This window comes from Hoplias malabaricus, chromosome 5, assembly GCF_029633855.1.
Source record: "Hoplias malabaricus isolate fHopMal1 chromosome 5, fHopMal1.hap1, whole genome shotgun sequence".
Lineage (NCBI taxonomy): Eukaryota > Metazoa > Chordata > Actinopteri > Characiformes > Erythrinidae > Hoplias > Hoplias malabaricus.
The window spans coordinates 4890872-4908521 of NC_089804.1; the positions used below are offsets into that span (position 1 = coordinate 4890872).

The following is a 17650-nucleotide window of genomic DNA, read 5'->3' on the forward strand; positions in this document are numbered from 1 at the left end:
CACAAAGATGCACAAAGACACTTGTGTCTGACTAATTCAGTATAATTGTCTAAATACGAACACTCTGTTGTAGCAAGTACAGAATGCGGCCCGGCATCGTCCGGTTGAAATAACCATGGACATCCCGGGAAAGACCCAGGTGGCAGCATATGTCACTCCAAAATCCCAAAGTATGCCTCCGCATCAATAACAACTTCTGACATTTGTGAGCCACTGTGAAACTATAACTTATTACGTCCCAAGCGTGAGTGTGTTGCTGGCGTCAGATTCTGAATGTGTTTAAATTTACAGAATACGCCCGAGTTGTTCTGTGACAACATTGCTTTGTGCTTTTGTGTCGTTTTGTTGTCAAACTATATTCCAGTAGAATTCACACATCACAGATTCCTGTTTTTACTGCAGTTTACAGAGTGTCAAAATAACACAGAGCTTTTCTAGACACTTTACATTATTTAGAAAACGAGGGAGTCACCTCAAAAGCCACCAACATGTAGCATCCACCCAGTAGAGAGGCTACAACACAAGGCAGGAACACACCCTGAATAGTTGCATCACAGGGCTTTACACACTCACCCAGTCTCTCTAAAACACACCCAATGAGTGTATGAAAACATGTGTGTGTGTGTGTGTGTGTGTGTGTGTGTGTCCTACATTGAGCATGTGGTCTTAGAAATGTAGCCTCTGTGGTGGGTATCTATATATTGTAACTGTCCATAGAAAAAGATGCATCTCCATTTTGTAGATGTTTAGTTTACTACATCATTACAACACATTAGAAATTCTCCAAAATTACTTTCAATTATTTTACATTCACTTACATTGAAGGTTCTTCCTTTCTCTGCAAAATGACAATTGTATATTCATTCATTAAGTTCAGGGTCGTGGTGGGTCCAGAGCCTACCCGGGAATCGCTGGGCGCGAAGCTCACACTCACACCTACCGACACTTTGAGTCACTAATCCACCTACAAATGTGTGTTTTTGGAGCATGGGAGGAATCCGGAGCACCCGGAGGAAACCCACGAAAACTCAGGAAGAACACAACACACTCCTCACAGACAGTCACCTGGAGGAAACCCACGCAGACACAGGGAGAACACACCACACTCTTCGCAGACAGTCACCTAGAGGAAACCCACGCAGACACAGAGAGAACACACCACACTCCTCACAGACAGTCACCTGGAGGAAACCCACGCAGACACAGGGAGAACACACCACACTCCTCACAGACAGTCACCCGAAGGAAACCCACGCAGACACAGGGAGAACACACCACACTCCTCACAGACAGTCACCCGAAGGAAACCCACGCAGACACAGGGAGAACACACCACACTCCTCACAGACAGTCACCCGGAGGAAACCCACGCAGACACAGGGAGAACACACCACACTCCTCACAGAGAGTCACCCGGAGGAAACCCACACAGACACAGGGAGAACACAGCACACTCCTCACAGACAGTCACCGGGAGGAAACCCACGCAGACACAGGAAGAACAGACCACACTCCTCACAGACAGTCACCCGGAGGAAACCCACGCAGACACAGGGAGAACACACCACACTCCTCACAGATAGTCACCCGGAGGAAACCCACGCAGACACAGGGAGAACACACCACACTCCTCACAGACAGTCACCCGGAGGAAACCTACGCAGACACAGGGAGAACACACCACACTCCTCACAGACAGTCACCCGGAGGAAACCCACGCAGACACAGAGAGAACACACCACACTCCTCACAGACAGTCACCCGGAGGAAGCCCACACAGACACAGGGAGAACACACCACACTCCTCACAGACAGTCACCCGAAGGAAACCCACGCAGACACAGGGAGAACACACCACACTCCTCACAGACAGTCACCCGGAGGAAACCCACGCAGACACAGGGAGAACACACCACACTCCTCACAGAGAGTCATCTGGAGGAAACCCACGCAGACACAGGGAGAACACACCACACTCCTCACAGACAGTCACCCGGAGGAAACCCACGCAGACACAGGGAGAACACACCACACTCCTCACAGACAGTCACCCGGAGGAAACTCACGCAGACACAGGGAGAACACACCACACTCCTCACAGAGAGTCACCTGGAGGAAACCCACGCAGACACAGGGAGAACACACCACACTCCTCACAGATAGTCACCCGGAGCATGGCTCGAACCCACAACCTCCAGGACCCTGGGACATTACCTGTTCTTAATATTGTCTTATTAGTGTTTGTGTTGATATATCTGTACATGTCTGAGCTCGTTAGAACTGCAATTTATAATTAATTCGACAACTAATGAAACCGCTGATTAGATTTTAATGTCAAGATGACTGTCCTGCCGTGTGTGTTAATTTGTACTGAGACGGTGGTTTATTTAATAGATAACGTTTTTAATCATGAACAGTTTATGGTATGAACAGAGTTTATAGGCGTAGTATTCAGGCATGTTTTCTGTCTGAGAATATTTGATTAGTACTTCTCCATTCCATGTAAATTTGGGTGTTCCAAGTAAGATATTTAAACTAGAACACCCTCCCACAAGTTGTGTTTTTTACTCGGAAATCAGATTAGCCTCACCAGAACAGAATTCAGAATCTAAGGGTGTTTTACACCTGTAGTTTGTTTGCTCTGGTCTGATTCAATTCACGAGATTGTAAACTTGGAGCACTTCCCCATGAGTTTAGTTTGTTTTCACACATTGATTAATCAAACCGCATCGAAATGCATCACTACAAACCATCAAACCATGTGAGAACGTCCTCTTTGCTCATTGGTCAGACCTGTATGGGGGCGGGAGAAAGAAGGTTCATACAGGAAGATGCTCCGCTGTAGCTCTGACAATTTTCTGAGCACTATACCGTCCCACAATGTAAAGCACACCTGGCTACGGAAGCCTTTTGGCTCAAACTTGAGGAGTTCACCTGACGTTTGGGTCGGACTGAGGACAGATCACATTCTCACCACAAAAACACACTGCACCAGTGTTCGTCTGGGACCAGACCAAGACCACCTCCTCTCAAGGGGCTACTGTGTTCACAGCCGCACAAACAAACCACACTAGGGTGAAATTTAACAGGACCAAAATGCAGGTGTGAAAACACCCTAAAATGGCTGCCCACACAACAGCTGTGGTGTTATAATGTGACAATGTATTTGTGCCTCATTAAGTCCGTCGTACACAGCGTACAGTCCTATGTCTGTACGTGGATGCCTTCCTTTGGTGTTTGGAAATTATTGCATAATGAACTGTTATCGAGTGGTAACCGCTAACAATGCTAACCGGGAGCAAGCTAACAATGAAAGCCTAGGGCATAGGGTTTTCTGAATGTGTAACTGGAGCGTGGTCCGCTCTGGTGTGAAATCTGAGGTAAATAGGATGCAGCATTAATGTGAAACCTTGTGATAAATGTAAAACATTAATCATTTAACGTTGTGCCTCCCTCTGATGGACAAACCAGGCCCTGCTATGTCCTGGTAGCTTCAAAAACAAACACAAACACCAGTTTGTTTCATAAATCTTTAATATCTGTACAATATTTCAAGTCTGTACTCATTTTAAAACAACAACAACAACAAGGTCACAGGAAAAGTTATGAACAATAATAAGCCAAAGGTATTTGGCACTGGATTAATTTCTCAGTCAGAGATCATCCAAAACAAGGAGAACCAAAAAGATTCGCATGAAGGAATCCCCTCAGTGCAGAGGACGCAGGACCGCCTTTTACAGGCCCCCTATAGTGAACCTTAACATTAAGGTTGAGTGCCTTTTGGAGGGCAGCTGCGGTCACCTGATAGTGCGGTACATCATGAAGTCAACTGTGGTGCATCGTGGGAATTTGCCGATGGAGCTCTCCTCCACAGGGGTGTAGACTTTAATTTGCCGCATGTGCGTGTCCCGTCCGTTCTGATGGTTGGCCAGCACCGCGATCTGGATCATGAACGTTCGAATGGGGTTGTTGACCAGGTCCAGAAGAGGGATGTGGATCCAGCCACTGGGCTCCACCATCTCCAGCTGCTGTTCTCACAGACAACACACACACATTAGAGATTCCACAATCCAAAAAAGACACAACAAATGTGAAGAAATAAGAGCACTGAGTAAAAACAGAGAAAAAAAAAGGCTAAAAACAAGCACCGTGCTGCTGTGTGCTCAGGGTCGGGGTGAACAGCGAGCAGCTCATTATCTTTTAAAAGGAACTAGCAGCTCTTACCCGGATCTCCAGAAGGTTGTGGAAGTTGTTGCCCACTCTGACTGAGATCTTGCTGGGAGTGTAGCTCTCGTCTGACTTGTAGTCGGCGTAAATGCAGAGCATCTTCACTGTGGTCTTCCTCCTGACACAGACACGGAGGACACAGACGTCAACGTTAAACCACTAAAACTAAAAACAGTCAAGGAAAAAAACGTGACAAATACAGATTTGGAAAAATGATAAAGGATGTTCTACCTGAACTGGATGTTGACTAGATGAGGCTGAGAGCCGTCAGACTGCCAGTAGGTCTCCAGATTGTCGTCCCTCAGCTGATCGACCCCAAAACCTACAGAGAGACGGAAAACGAAAATGAAGGAACGGAGAAGTGGACTTAGAAAGAACGACAAACTTTAGAAAGAAGTGCAAAACTGTGAAGCCCAGCTCTCTCACACACACCAGGTTTGCAGGAGGAGAGTGACCACACGGCCTGAGCGCCAATCTCCCGAACAGTCCCGGTCCGTTCCAGCTGCTTCGGGTCAGCGCCAGGTGGCGTTTTGGCAGCGGTTGCCATAGTAACCTCAGAAATAAAAGCTGCAAGACAAAAAAATAAATAAATAAAGGACATTTAAACCTAGGTCACCTTCAAAGCCACACTGTTGTAGCACAGAGGCCTAGCATTGTCCAGCTGAAATAACCATGGACTTCCCGAGAAACAACGTCACCTTGATTGATGACCCCCACGTACCATGAGAGATGCTGGCTTTTGCACCTTTCGCTACTAACAGTCTGGATGGTCCCCATCCCAACTTTTTTGGAGTGTGTTGCAGGCAAGACGTGTGTTTACAAAAGAGAGTCGAGTTGTTTCAGAGGCTACACTGGAAAGACTTAGTCGTTTAAAGCCCTTGTCGTTAAATACATTTAAGACTATTAACACATCTGAGAGTCCTGTTTTTCTAAGTACTGTGTAAACGTCTTAGGCTCCTAAGATTATTCATTCATTCTTTCATTGTCAGTAACCGCTTATCCAGTTCAGGGTCACGGTGGGTCACTGAGCCTACTCAGAATCACTGGGTGCCAGGCAAGGACACACCCTAACAGGCGTGTTCTCCCTGTGTCTACGTGGGTGTCCTCCAGGTGGTCTGCTGTCCTCCGACACGTTGGTAGGTGAGCTGACTTCTCGAAAGTGTCCACAGGTGTGAGTTTGTGAGTGAATGTGTGAGTGGAATATAACCTCATATTACACTGGACTGTCACCAGGAGAGATGTGGAAAGCATTAAAACCAACACTCACACACACACACACAGAGAGAGAGGAATATTGGATTTTATTCTGATACTAGTGTTTTTTTATGTGCATTTTTGACCAAATTAACAGCTTTTTAAATCTCAGATTCCATCTAACATTTCTACACATTATTGTGCCAGAATATAGCTTATACACTGTAATATAACATAAATAAACATTATAAATGTAGATAGAACACACACCTTTAGAAGTATGTGTAATGTGTTAAATATACACAGTATTTACAGCTGGAGTTATAAACACGGAATATACATTTACCTGACATTTTAAATGAATATGTGCATCATTTATCTAATTTATATATAATACTAAAGTGTTTATAATACTATACATAACGTGTATGTGTTGAGACGCAGTGTTTAATCGCCCTCTCGTGTCAGATATATCAGAAATACGAGGAGTGTCAGTAACTCTACTGTTTCTTGGTTGTTTTCACTTAAAACTGATTTGATTTAAATGATGGTCTCTGTCTCTAAGTCGAGTTTAAAACAGCGTTAAAGGGCCGTTGCCTCGCCCCGCTGTGTGTCTGTGGAGGTGCTCGCTCTTACCTGGTTTTAACCCGAATCCCACTTTCTGGACATTTGTAGAGAATGAATTAAAGCCTGGTTTTAATATTTCAGCTGTTTCTCTCTCTCCCGGTCAGCCCCGTTTCGCGGGTCCGCGCGCGATGATGACGTCACATGCGTTTTCCCTCCCGACGCTGAATGCAAATAATTTAAAGGGTTAATCAAAATGTCTGCACAGTTACACTTTCAATGTTTAAAGAATGTGATCTAGAATGAGCGGGGTTTGGTTTGGTGTGAATCTTTAGTGTTTTCGAAAAACTAACTGACTCAGTGGAACCAAGCATCTGTGTCTAACAGAAAAAAAACATCAGCAGTAGTAAAAATAAACAAGTATAAAAAAATCTAACTATCATTTTAAGACACAGTAATACAACAATTAAAATAAACTGAAAATAAGCAGTATACAGAAGCTGTTATTACGCAGAGCTGTGCAGCAGCGACACCACATGGTGGATGGTGATACAACGCCATTGGTGTGTACAGTATTTCAGTTGCAGTGCTATTTCGCTGTGAGGAGTGTGGTGTGTTCTCCCTGTGTCTGCGTGGGTTTCCTCCGGGTGACTATCTGTGAGGAGTGTGGTGTGTTCTCCCTGTGTCTGCGTGGGTTTCCTCCGGGTGACTATCTGTGAGGAGTGTGGTGTGTTCTCCCTGTGTCTGCGTGGGTTTCCTCCGGGTGCCTGTCTGTGAGGAGTGTGGTGTGTTCTCCCTGTGTCTGCGTGGGTTTCCTTCGGGTGCCTGTCTGTGAGGAGTGTGGTGTGTTCTCCCTGTGTCTGCGTGGGTTTCCTCCGGGTGCCTGTCTGTGAGGAGTGTGGTGTGTTCTCCCTGTGTCTGCGTGGGTTTCCTCCGGGTGACTGTCTGTGAGGAGTGTGGTGTGTTCTCCCTGTGTCTGCGTGGGTTTCCTCCGGGTGACTGTCTGTGAGGAGTGTGGTGTGTTCTCCCTGTGTCTGCGTGGGTTTCCTCCGGGTGACTGTCTGTGAGGAGTGTGGTGTGTTCTCCCTGTGTCTGCGTGGGTTTCCTCCGGGTGACTGTCTGTGAGGAGTGTGGTGTGTTCTCCCTGTGTCTGCGTGGGTTTCCTCCGGGTGACTGTCTGTGAGGAGTGTGGTGTGTTCTCCCTGTGTCTGCGTGGGTTTCCTCCGGGTGAATGTCTGTGAGGAGTGTGGTGTGTTCTCTCTGTGTCTGCGTGGGTTTCCTCCGGGTGACTGTCTGTGAGGAGTGTGGTGTGTTCTCCCTGTGTCTGCGTGGGTTTCCTCCGGGTGACTGTCTGTGAGGAGTGTGGTGTGTTCTCCCTGTGTCTGCGTGGGTTTCCTCCGGGTGACTGTCTGTGAGGAGTGTGGTGTGTTCTCCCTGTGTCTGCGTGGGTTTCCTCCAGATACTCCGGTTTCGTCCTACAGTCCAAACTCCCATTAGTAGGTGACTGTGTGTGAGTGACTGGGGGAAACTCACTGTGTGAGTGAAGTGGGTAAAATTGTCCACAGGTGTGAACGTGTGAGTGAGTGGGTGAATGTGTGAAGTTGTCCACAAGTGTGATTGTGTGAATGACTAGGTGAGCATCTGGTGCCCTGTGATGGTCCAGGGTGTGTTCCTGCTTTCCTACAACCCTTCACAAGATGAATCAGTTACAAGAGATGAATGAATTAAAGATGACTGAAAGAATACGTTGAACACTAAATTAATGAACTCAAACCGAACTCCTTCTGAGTCTGTGTTAGGACTTCAGTAATAATAATAATAATAATAATAATAATAATAATAATAATAAAGTTGTTGCTTAGCAACGAACGTCGCGCTCTGACGACGGGCCTGAATGTGGTCGCTGGCGGATTGCGTGGAACGTGTGACGCAGCGGGTTGTGGCGCCATCTTACAGCGCGGCACCTGGGTCCTCAGCGCGGAGATTCTCCCCATTCTCCCCCGCTCCCCTTCGCCTTCTTCAGGACCGCAGGGACCAGCACGCCGCGGACAGGCTGCTCGGTGAGTGTGCTCTATCTCCGTCCGCCCTGCTCGTAGAGAAATTCAATTTTTTTCTCAAGTTAATCTCCGGTGCATCTGCCCCTCTCATGGGCACATGGAGGCGGCCTCCCCGCCGTTCACCGGCATTTAAACTAGGGCTTTACCCTCGTTCCGGGCTTTTTTGTGTGTCCAGACCCGCTGGGTGTGTGTGTTAGATCAGGACAGCTGGTTCACTGAGGAGGCGAGAATCCTCTGGCCAAAAATGAGCTCGCTTCTTATTATAATTTCCCGTTCCACCTTAAATGAGATTCAGCTGCGCTCTGGCGCCTGCCATTTAAGGTGGAATGGAATGGGGACGTTTTTAATGTGGCACCTGCGTCATTCCCCATTCCAACGTCCATAATAGGGTAACACCAATATAGACGGCCTTTTCTACCTTTCTTTACCTTCATCCTCTTCTCATCAATCTCTGTCTGTCTGTAGTATTATTTCTTTATTTACTTACTACCTTTATCTATTAACTTTTTTCATCCCTCTACAGCTGTGTATCTATCTATTCTCTGTTTCTCTTTATCTACACATCTATATTTCTTCTTTTGCCTCTTAGTTCCTTCTCTTCATCCCTTTCTCCTTCTGCTGCCTTTCTTTTCCCTTCCATCATCATGTAGTGTGAAGTCTCTCTCTCTCTCTCTCTCTCTCTCTCTCTCTCTCTCTTCTGAGTGGATGACAGGAGGACCTTCCTCAGACAGATGCTGATGTAACTGACCCAGGGGTTTTCCAGATGTTTGCTGAGTCATGTGTGCGGTGGGCTCCCAGTTATGGCCCACTCAGCTGCTTTATTCACTCCATTCAGCCCCGGTCGACCCCGCTGACCCTGCAGGACTTTGTTGTCCAGAGCTGGTTGGTCGGCCCCTGTGGGCGAGGAGTTTGTACCTCTGGAGTACTTTACTAAAATACTTCAGTACGTCATTTTAATAACATTTGTTTTTGCACAAGTGCATTTCTGCCCCGATCACACTCGAGATGTGAGGCTGATCCACCACTTCTTTTTGAACCAGTGCTGACACAACCCCATTGGACAGCTTAATACACCAGAGGAGAAGGCAGACTGCCCAGATCTGTTACATCAGCCCACAGAAACCTGTTTTGAGTACGATGAGCAGAGAGATGGTGATCAAAGTGGGGCGGTCTTACTCACCCAGGGCTTAGAGCCTCGGACGCAGACGCGTCACCAGAGTTAGAACCGGCAGTCAGAGCCGATACAACACCTTTAATTAAAGGGATGTTAAATTGTTTATCAGATACCCAATGATTATAACTAAAGGTTGTCTTTCTCTCCCTCTCTCAGTGAGGCGTACAGCTCCACGTTTCTGACCTCTCGGAGTTCTCTCGGCGGAGAATTACCAGCGCGATGGCTGACAAGAACACCAGGATCGCGATTGTGAACCACGACAAGTGCAAACCTAAGAAATGCCGACAGGAGTGTAAGAAAAGCTGTCCCGTGGTGCGCATGGGTAAGAGGATCTTCTACACCGTGAAAAGGCAGAGCGTACTCTTCGCTTCTGTGTGCCTTTAATTAAAATGTCTCTTCTCGTCCCTTGTCCTCAGGCAAGCTGTGTATTGAAGTCACACCACAGAGTAAGATCGTGTGGATCTCTGAGTCTCTGTGTATAGGCTGCGGTATCTGCATCAAGGTAAGTTTAGGGTTGGAGGTAGGGTCTTTAGGGATGTTTCTTACAGAGGTGTCGGTGTTACTTGACCAGAAATGTATTCTAAACTTGTCTCTAAAACGTTTTAGTGCTGACCCATGCATATAACAAAGAGGCTTAATGATACAATGAATGACGTTATCATAACAAGGTTGTAACAGTTTGTGAATGATCCATTTTATTTCAGTAAACGCACTGATTTTTCCCCTTCTCTCCTTCCAGAAATGTCCTTTCGGCGCTTTGTCGATTGTAAACCTGCCGAGCAACCTGGAGAAGGAGACCACACACAGATACTGCGCTAATTCCTTTAAACTGCATAGGTATTTACATATGCGCATAATTATAAAGCCTACAGTCAAATTAAACCTAGTCCTGAACTACACACCAAACTGGAGCAGAGCTGCTTCACTGAAAAGTAAATATAACCCAAGATTAGACTGGATCTCTGGTTCCGGTCAGGTTTTATAGTGTGTGTGTGTGTGTGTGTGTGTGTAACCTGGCAGGTTGCCCATTCCACGTCCAGGAGAAGTGTTGGGGCTGGTCGGCACAAACGGAATCGGAAAGTCCACTGCTTTGAAAATTCTGGCAGGAAAACAGAAGCCCAACCTTGGCAAATATGACGTGAGTCTCAGAACCCTGCACGACACCCGCAGTAGGAGTGTAGTTCTGGAGTGACATAACCCTTCTCCGCAGTGGAACAAAGCTAACCCCACAGCAGTGTTCTCCCCCTGTGTAAACAGCCCTGTTCAGAACGCCCGCTTTCAGCACCTGTTTCTTTAAATGATAATGAGCCGCTCTCTGTTCACCCGGACCCCGAGCGCACAGCAGTGAGGAGCGAGGAGCAGAAGCTCTGTGTTTTAGCCGTTTTCACTCGGTTCTCTTTATCTTAAGGTTAATTCCATAAAACTGCTTTGGGAAAGACCTGTTCCTGTTTTTTTAAAGTAATTCTGTTTATTTTTTAATTTTTTTCTTGGTTGTTTTTTTTAGGCTCCTCCAGATTGGCAGGAGATTCTGGCTTACTTCAGAGGTTCAGAGCTGCAGAATTACTTCACTAAGATCCTGGAAGACGACCTGAAGGCCATTGTCAAGCCGCAGTATGTCGACCAGATCCCCAAAACCGTGCAGGTAAAGACCATGTGGATAACTGCTCACCGGAATCTAGATTTGCAACTTGGCGCAGGATTTCACAAGCTCTTTCCTTGCTGCAGATACAAGTTCACACAAATTAGATCCACAGAACAGCACATGTAAGCAGGGAAAACTTTTTAGGTCCAAACCCATTTCCTATTTTCCCCTTTACCTCCTTGTTTTGGAGTGTCCTCTGGCCCCTTGGAGCTGAGTTAGAGCGTGCAGTGGTTAAATCTCCCCCTACGACACGGTACGACCCTTCAACACCCTGATACTTCCTCAGAACACAAGTAAAACAGAGCAGCGCTTCATTCCCAGGCGACTAGCGCCGCTCTGTAGCAGCTCTGCACCAGTCTGCAGTGATATCAGAGGAGCAGTCTAATATTATCCCCCTCTCCTCACACTTCTTATTCAGATTCTTATTTACAGATCCTTATTTAAGCCTTCCAGTTCCATGTTAAATCTTGCATCGCCATTTAAGGTGGAACTTTATATTTAAGGCTGACTACAAAGATATGGAATACATGCTGATGTCTGTGGATTTCTTTGGTCGCTACAAGACTCTGAAAAGTCTCAGTTTGAAAGGCAAAGTCGCTCTCACACTTCACCCCACTCCTCTGTCCCAACAAGAACTGAGCCTTCCACCCCGAGGCAAAACAGAGGAGAAAATGGGTAACAAGTGTTTTATACATTTTCTGTTGAGCACTTCGCAGTGAAGGAGTCCGATGTCGATAGTGTCCTGCTGCTGATGAGCTGTAATTCTCTGTTCTGCCTGCAGGGGTCTGTAGGAGCCATCCTGAGCAGAAAGGACGACACTAAGACAGAGGAGCAAGTTTGTGAGCAGCTAGGTACGCACCAAGGTTTAAGTTTCATATCGAGAGAAATGCAATAACAACTGATCCTCAGAGCAGATGGAGGAGCTGTGAGGATGGGGGAGAGGTTTACTCTGTGTCTGTTGTGGTTTTGTCAGATTTACTGCACCTGCGGGACCGTAACGTGGGGGACCTCTCCGGAGGAGAGCTGCAGAGATTCGCCTGCGCAGTTGTTTGCATCCAGAGAGCAGACATGTCAGTCATTTTACTTATTTTAATGTGCACTAGACATGAAACAGATGGTTATCGGTCTCTCGACGCAGTGACGGCCATGGGGTGGTGCCCAATCTCACCCAAGCTCCCGTGACACCAGGGGAGGTGAAATCAGGACAGGGAGGTGAGATTGGGCACCACCCCAGAGCTCCTGAAGTTTGAGGAGATGCTAGTGGGCTGTAAATGATGCTGATTCTCTTGTAAACTCATGCGTGGCTGTTGAAATGCACTGGTTTAGTATTCTCATTTAACAACAAGATGTCACATACGAAAAGAATGCACTCTAATCTGAATTATAAAATGTGCACTTTCCTTTAGTGTCCTTTCCTCCCGAGCCTTGTTCGGCTGCTCTTAGGTCTGTCACTGTGGCTGTTTCTTGAGGTCGATATATTGTCCCAGAAATAATCGTGATAAACGATGTTATTGTCATTTTTAAGACCATTTTCCGCCACTGATATCATGATTAAATAACAGTGAGATACTGCAGTTACACACCTTTTAAAGAGCAATGACATTGTAGCAGTGGAAAATAGGTTATGGAGAATATTCAGACACTGGGCTTTGACCAGAAGATGTGGTTAAATATTAAATGAGCTGTTTATACTTATGTAAATAAACACACCTCTCCCCGTGCAGTTTCATGTTTGATGAGCCGTCCAGTTACCTCGATGTGAAGCAGAGACTGAGAGCTGCCATCACCATCAGGTCCCTCATCTCCCCTGACAGGTCAGTAGCAGACACAGCTGTTAAACACACATCTGCACACGCACATCTGGGCCGCCGTGGCCTGAAGGTCCAGGACCAGCTGCAAACGTGGGGTCAATGGGAATGAAGGAACACCGCTTTCTTGTCCCTGAACATTAGGTTTGCTAAAGCCTCTCTCTCTCTCTCTCATAGAAACCTTATTCATGGGACGTATTGACTTAAAGATGTGTACCACAAGGTGGTGCTGTTTGTCACATGCACACTCAGTGCACTCAACGCCTGCATCTTTAAAGTAACACTCCTGGGCTTCCATTAGTGTTTCAGAGAGTAATTCACTTTTACAGCACTGTCCTAAAATTGATAATGAATGAGGTGGTGGTTTCCTCCCCTCCTCCGAAAGTTACATAGTGCAGTTTATGTGGTGCTGAGCCCAGAGTAGCAAAGACAGAGACTCTGTTCTCCCTGTTACAGCTCAGTGGAGCATCACAGAGAATTTGAAGCTGTAAATTTAGGGTGAAAATACTACCTACTGTTACTTTAAGTTGAAGGCTGGTGACTCCTTTGGTAGATGTAACCACGTGAATATTTTAGTCTCTAGGTGCCTTTTTAATGTACTAATATCTCCTTAACTTCTCTCCCAGGTATATCATTGTGGTAGAGCACGATCTGAGCGTGCTGGATTATCTGTCTGACTTTATCTGCTGTCTGTACGGAGTGCCCAGTGCCTACGGAGTGGTCACAATGCCCTTCAGCGTCCGAGAAGGTAACAGACGAGATGAGACATGAGGCCCTCGTACGCCGTGTACGGGTTTCCTGGATGTGTTCGGATTGAAAAAAAAAAGTAGTTAAAAGTCAGGCCGGGTTTAAAGCTCTGAGTTATTCCCTCTCCTTTAGGTATTAACATCTTCCTGGACGGATATGTCCCCACGGAAAACCTGCGCTTCCGAGAGACCTCCCTGGTGTTTAAGGTGGCGGAGACGGCGGCAGAAGAGGAGGTGAAGAAGATGTGCCGTTACCAGTACCCCAACATGACCAAACGCATGGGGGACTTCACCCTCAGCATCACAGAGGGGGAGTTCACAGACTCGGAGATCATGGTCATGCTCGGAGAGAACGGTGAGAGAGAGAGAGAGACATCGGGGAGGGGTGTGTGTGAGAGACAGAGAGAGATTGAGATATAGTTTCTGTGTGAGAGAGTCAGAGAATGTGTGTTAGAGTATGAGAGGGAGATAGTGTGTGTGTTTGAGTGAGAGGGAGGTATTAGAAGATCACTGAATTAAAGGACGCCTTGTTTTCTTCTCTGCAGGAACTGGAAAGACCACCTTTATCAGAATGCTGGCAGGGGGTCTTAAACCTGATGAAGGAGGTAGGGCTCAGAGAGAAGACTCAGTGTGCCACAGCCTGGAGACCCTCGTCCAGCATTGCTGACGTGGCTCTGTGTGTGTGTGTGTGTGTTTTTCAGGTGAAGTCCCGATTCTGAACGTCAGCTACAAACCTCAGAAGATCAGCCCCAAGTTTAAAGTGAGTCTGACTTATTTTCAGGGAGCGGACCTCTGTTCCTGGAGGGTTCTTCAGTAAAGGCTGTGGTTCTGTTGAGAACATTTCACCTGATGAGGTGCTTCCTCAGACGGTACCTCAGGGGAATGTATATGGTTCTGTATAGAGCCTTTTGTGTAAGGCACCAGTAAAGGTTCTGCCGCTGTAATTCAGCACGGTGTCTTCTGGATTGCGTTTGCGTTTCAGTTTTACACCATGAGTTCGCCAAGGACATGGGAGCACGAGCAGGTAGAGAGACTTTACAGCTAAACTCCCAGAGGGGGCGCTGTTGAGCAGCACCTAAAAACTAAAAAAAAATACTCACAGTAAAATGAAACAAACATCAAATGAGTCATGCTTGAAGGTAGAGGAGGAAAAAAAAAGGAAAGGCACAGAACAACCCCTAAAAATCCAGAAATCAGAACCGTTCGGTTCCATTCGCTTATAAATGAGAAAGCTGAGGGTTTTAAACTTAGGATCCTCTAGGAGCAGGCAGCCCATGCTGGAAAAAGCTCTCATTTCATGGCAAAACAGAAGGAATCGAATTAGAAAAAACAAAACAAGCCGCTGTAACAAGCTGCTGGACGTCCAGAGCCCTGCTTTATTCCAGCTTCCAGTCTAGACCCGTTCTTAAAGGGTGCTCTCTGGAAGAAACATAACATTCATATTCTCTCTCTCTCTCTCCCTCTCTCTGAAGAATCGTTTCATCATTTTTATGGTTCTCAACAGAACCACTGCCTTGAGTAAAGAACCCTGTTAAAGAAGTGTGTAGCTGCAGATTTATAAGTGGCGTGTTGTTTATTTTACTGTTATTTCATTTAATGCTCTATTTATTTTATTTTTTATAAACCTCTACAATCAAATTTTGAGGAAGAAATGACTGTTTTGTACTGCATACTTTTCTTTGTGTACAGTGGGTCTATTTTAACCGAGTCACTTTAACAACATGTAAAGGGTTAAATCTGTTTATTATTTACTTTATTTGATGTTTTCATGAACATGCTTTTATCGTCAGTGCAGTGCTGTTCAACAAAATTGTGCCTCTGCTTTTAACCTATCAGAGTACACACACACACACACACACTTCTCTAGGCCATGGCTTCTGTGCTCCTGAAACACTGAGAATTTAAGGTTTCTCTCTCTCTCTCTCTCTCTCTCTCTCTCTCTCTCTGTGTGGTGTTTTAGGGCAGCGTCCGCGCCTTGCTGCATGACAAGATCAGAGACGCGTACACACACCCGCAGTTTGTCACCGATGTCATGAAGCCCATGCAGATCGAGAGCATCATCGATCAGGACGTGAGTGTCAATGGAAACTAGCAGAGAATACACACACACTGGTTTACTGCTGTTTCACTGTGTGTTTACCCTCTGTGTGTGTGTGTAGGTCCAGAATCTGTCCGGAGGCGAGCTGCAGCGTGTTGCGCTGGCTCTGTGTTTGGGGAAACCGGCCGATGTGTATCTGATCGACGAGCCGTCGGCCTACCTGGACTCAGAGCAGCGTCTCATGGCTGCGAGGGTCATCAAACGGTAACACGCCTGGGGCTCAGCGCTGGTGGTGGGGGGTGAAATGGGATTGGGCACAAGAAACTGATCCTGGATCAGTGTCTGAAGGACCTTATTCAGCCTCTGTTCCGTGTTCACTCTCCGCTTTGACAAAGCTTTGCCTCTTTCTCTGTAGATTCATCCTCCATGCGAAGAAAACCGCCTTCGTGGTGGAGCACGACTTCATCATGGCCACGTACCTGGCCGACCGGGTCATTGTGTTTGACGGCATTCCCTCCAAAACCACGGGCGCCAACACGTAAGATACGCTGCTGTTCTCTGCCACCCACTGACTCTGTTGTACAAGCTTTGTTCTAAACTCTGTGTGTGTGTGTGTGTGTGTGTGTGTGTGTGTGTGTGTGTTACAGGCCCCAGACCCTGCTGGCTGGCATGAACAAGTTCCTGGCGCAGCTGGAGATCACGTTCAGGAGAGACCCCAACAACTTCAGACCAAGGATAAACAAACTCAACTCCATAAAGGTAAACACACACTCACTGAGGTCCAATTGCTAAAATGTCCCCCAGCCACGGTCCCGACGGTCCACCTCCTGGAAATGCAGGAGTATCTTTCTGCGTGAGAGAGAGCGGGAGGTACGTGAGAGCGAGGACAGCGTGTCCTAATCCAGAATAACTTAAGTTGGTGCAGGAAAGTGAGTGTTTAAAAGACAGATGGAGCATATTGTGGTCATTCTTCCTGCTGCCGGTTCTGATCCAGTGGGTCTCTTAGACAATCAAGAGCAGAAATGTGAGGCACCGCTGTGAGACCAAGACCAGATCCTGAGGACGTTTTAGGAGCTGGATCAAGACATGTCTAAAGTTTGAAATAAGTAGTGTAGCTTTAATGGTGCTTTTCCACTGCATGGCCCCTACTCTACTGGACTTTACTGGACAACAGCGGGGGTAACGTTAAGCGGTGTTTACTCATGGTGTATTGGCGCGTTGTTGTTTGGGACTGAACACAGCTCCGTCATCAGTTCAGACAGATCAGTAGAGTTTGTTCCTTCCTTGTTGCAGCGTCCAGCTCTCGCTGGATTCTTTCATCGGCCACCGATCCGAGGAGCGTTTGAACCTCTTCAAAAGACCACAGCGTAATTTTACGAAACTTAAGTCGGGTAGAGAACAAGCGGTGGAAGAGCACCTTGTGGAGTATCGTGTATCGTCTCATCTCTTTCTCTTTCTCTCCCTCAGGACGTGGAACAGAAGAAGAGCGGCAACTACTTCTTCCTGGACGACTGAAGGGTCCAATCACAAAGAGAATAGTAAATAAATGAATAAATAAAAACACACACACAGTTCCTCAGGCCACAGCTCTCCCAGTGCGACCCGTCATCCACGAAGATGAAGCAGTGGGGCAGTTTCCATCGGCACTTCTGCATCAGTGGGTCCAATTAAAATAGCACAGAACCACCCTCCTCTACCCCACCCTCTTTACCCCACTGCCCCCCACCAGCAGAAGAGGAAGAGCGTGAGGCAGAGGAGGTCTTAGAGTCGATAAACGGGACCTGAAGAGCCTCGGGTTTGGAGGGGGCTGATTATTAAGCGAGTGGTTGTTCAGAGGGTTGTGGTTATTTTAAAGGGGGCTCAGTGCTACAGCGAAGAGTGTGTGTGAAAAAGAGAAAGAGACATAGGCCAACTGTATATTTTGAAGGAGATGTTTTAATCCTACCCTGTGATACATCAGATTAAACAGGCCGTTTGTTATGAGTTCAGAGTTTGTTCGTGGTTTTTAAGTTCACCGGGAGCTGACGGTGCTGTCACACACTCGTGTGTGTGTGTGTTTAAATAATTTAACTAATCCAGTTTAAATTTAAAAGCTACCTCTAAATTAAAGCAGAACACGGACAGGTGTCTGAGGGGGTCAATTAACTTAGTCTCAGAGGGAGGAAAAACCCCTCGGTATGTTCCGTTTTATACGTTAATA

At 46.7% G+C, this 17650-nt stretch overlaps 2 protein-coding genes across 3 annotated transcripts; one reads left to right on the forward strand and one right to left on the reverse strand.

The window, feature by feature from the left end:
• Nucleotides 1-3545: 3545 nt before the first annotated feature.
• Nucleotides 3546-8262, reverse strand: anapc10 (anaphase promoting complex subunit 10). 2 transcript variants are annotated; one of them, XM_066673368.1, is made up of 6 exons: nucleotides 7950-8262; nucleotides 6058-6209; nucleotides 4660-4794; nucleotides 4459-4549; nucleotides 4225-4345; nucleotides 3546-4028 (listed from the first exon to the last, which is right to left on the reverse strand). In XM_066673368.1, the coding sequence occupies exons 3-6, from the start codon at nucleotides 4772-4774 to the stop codon at nucleotides 3798-3800; spliced, it is 558 nt and encodes a 185-aa protein (XP_066529465.1). In that variant the 5' UTR covers nucleotides 4775-4794; nucleotides 6058-6209; nucleotides 7950-8262; the 3' UTR covers nucleotides 3546-3797. The 2 variants fall into 2 exon arrangements, with proteins under 2 accessions (XP_066529465.1, XP_066529464.1); XM_066673367.1 differs by having other exon boundaries at nucleotides 7940-8262.
• Nucleotides 7886-17470, forward strand: abce1 (ATP-binding cassette, sub-family E (OABP), member 1). The gene is made up of 18 exons (XM_066673325.1): nucleotides 7886-8045; nucleotides 9373-9538; nucleotides 9633-9718; nucleotides 9956-10053; nucleotides 10237-10354; nucleotides 10721-10858; nucleotides 11640-11709; nucleotides 11832-11928; nucleotides 12583-12672; nucleotides 13293-13414; nucleotides 13546-13767; nucleotides 13958-14017; nucleotides 14114-14172; nucleotides 15373-15483; nucleotides 15572-15714; nucleotides 15866-15988; nucleotides 16098-16209; nucleotides 16918-17470. The coding sequence occupies exons 2-18, from the start codon at nucleotides 9436-9438 to the stop codon at nucleotides 16963-16965; spliced, it is 1800 nt and encodes a 599-aa protein (XP_066529422.1). The 5' UTR covers nucleotides 7886-8045; nucleotides 9373-9435; the 3' UTR covers nucleotides 16966-17470.
• The last annotated feature ends 180 nt before the right edge of the window (nucleotides 17471-17650 follow it).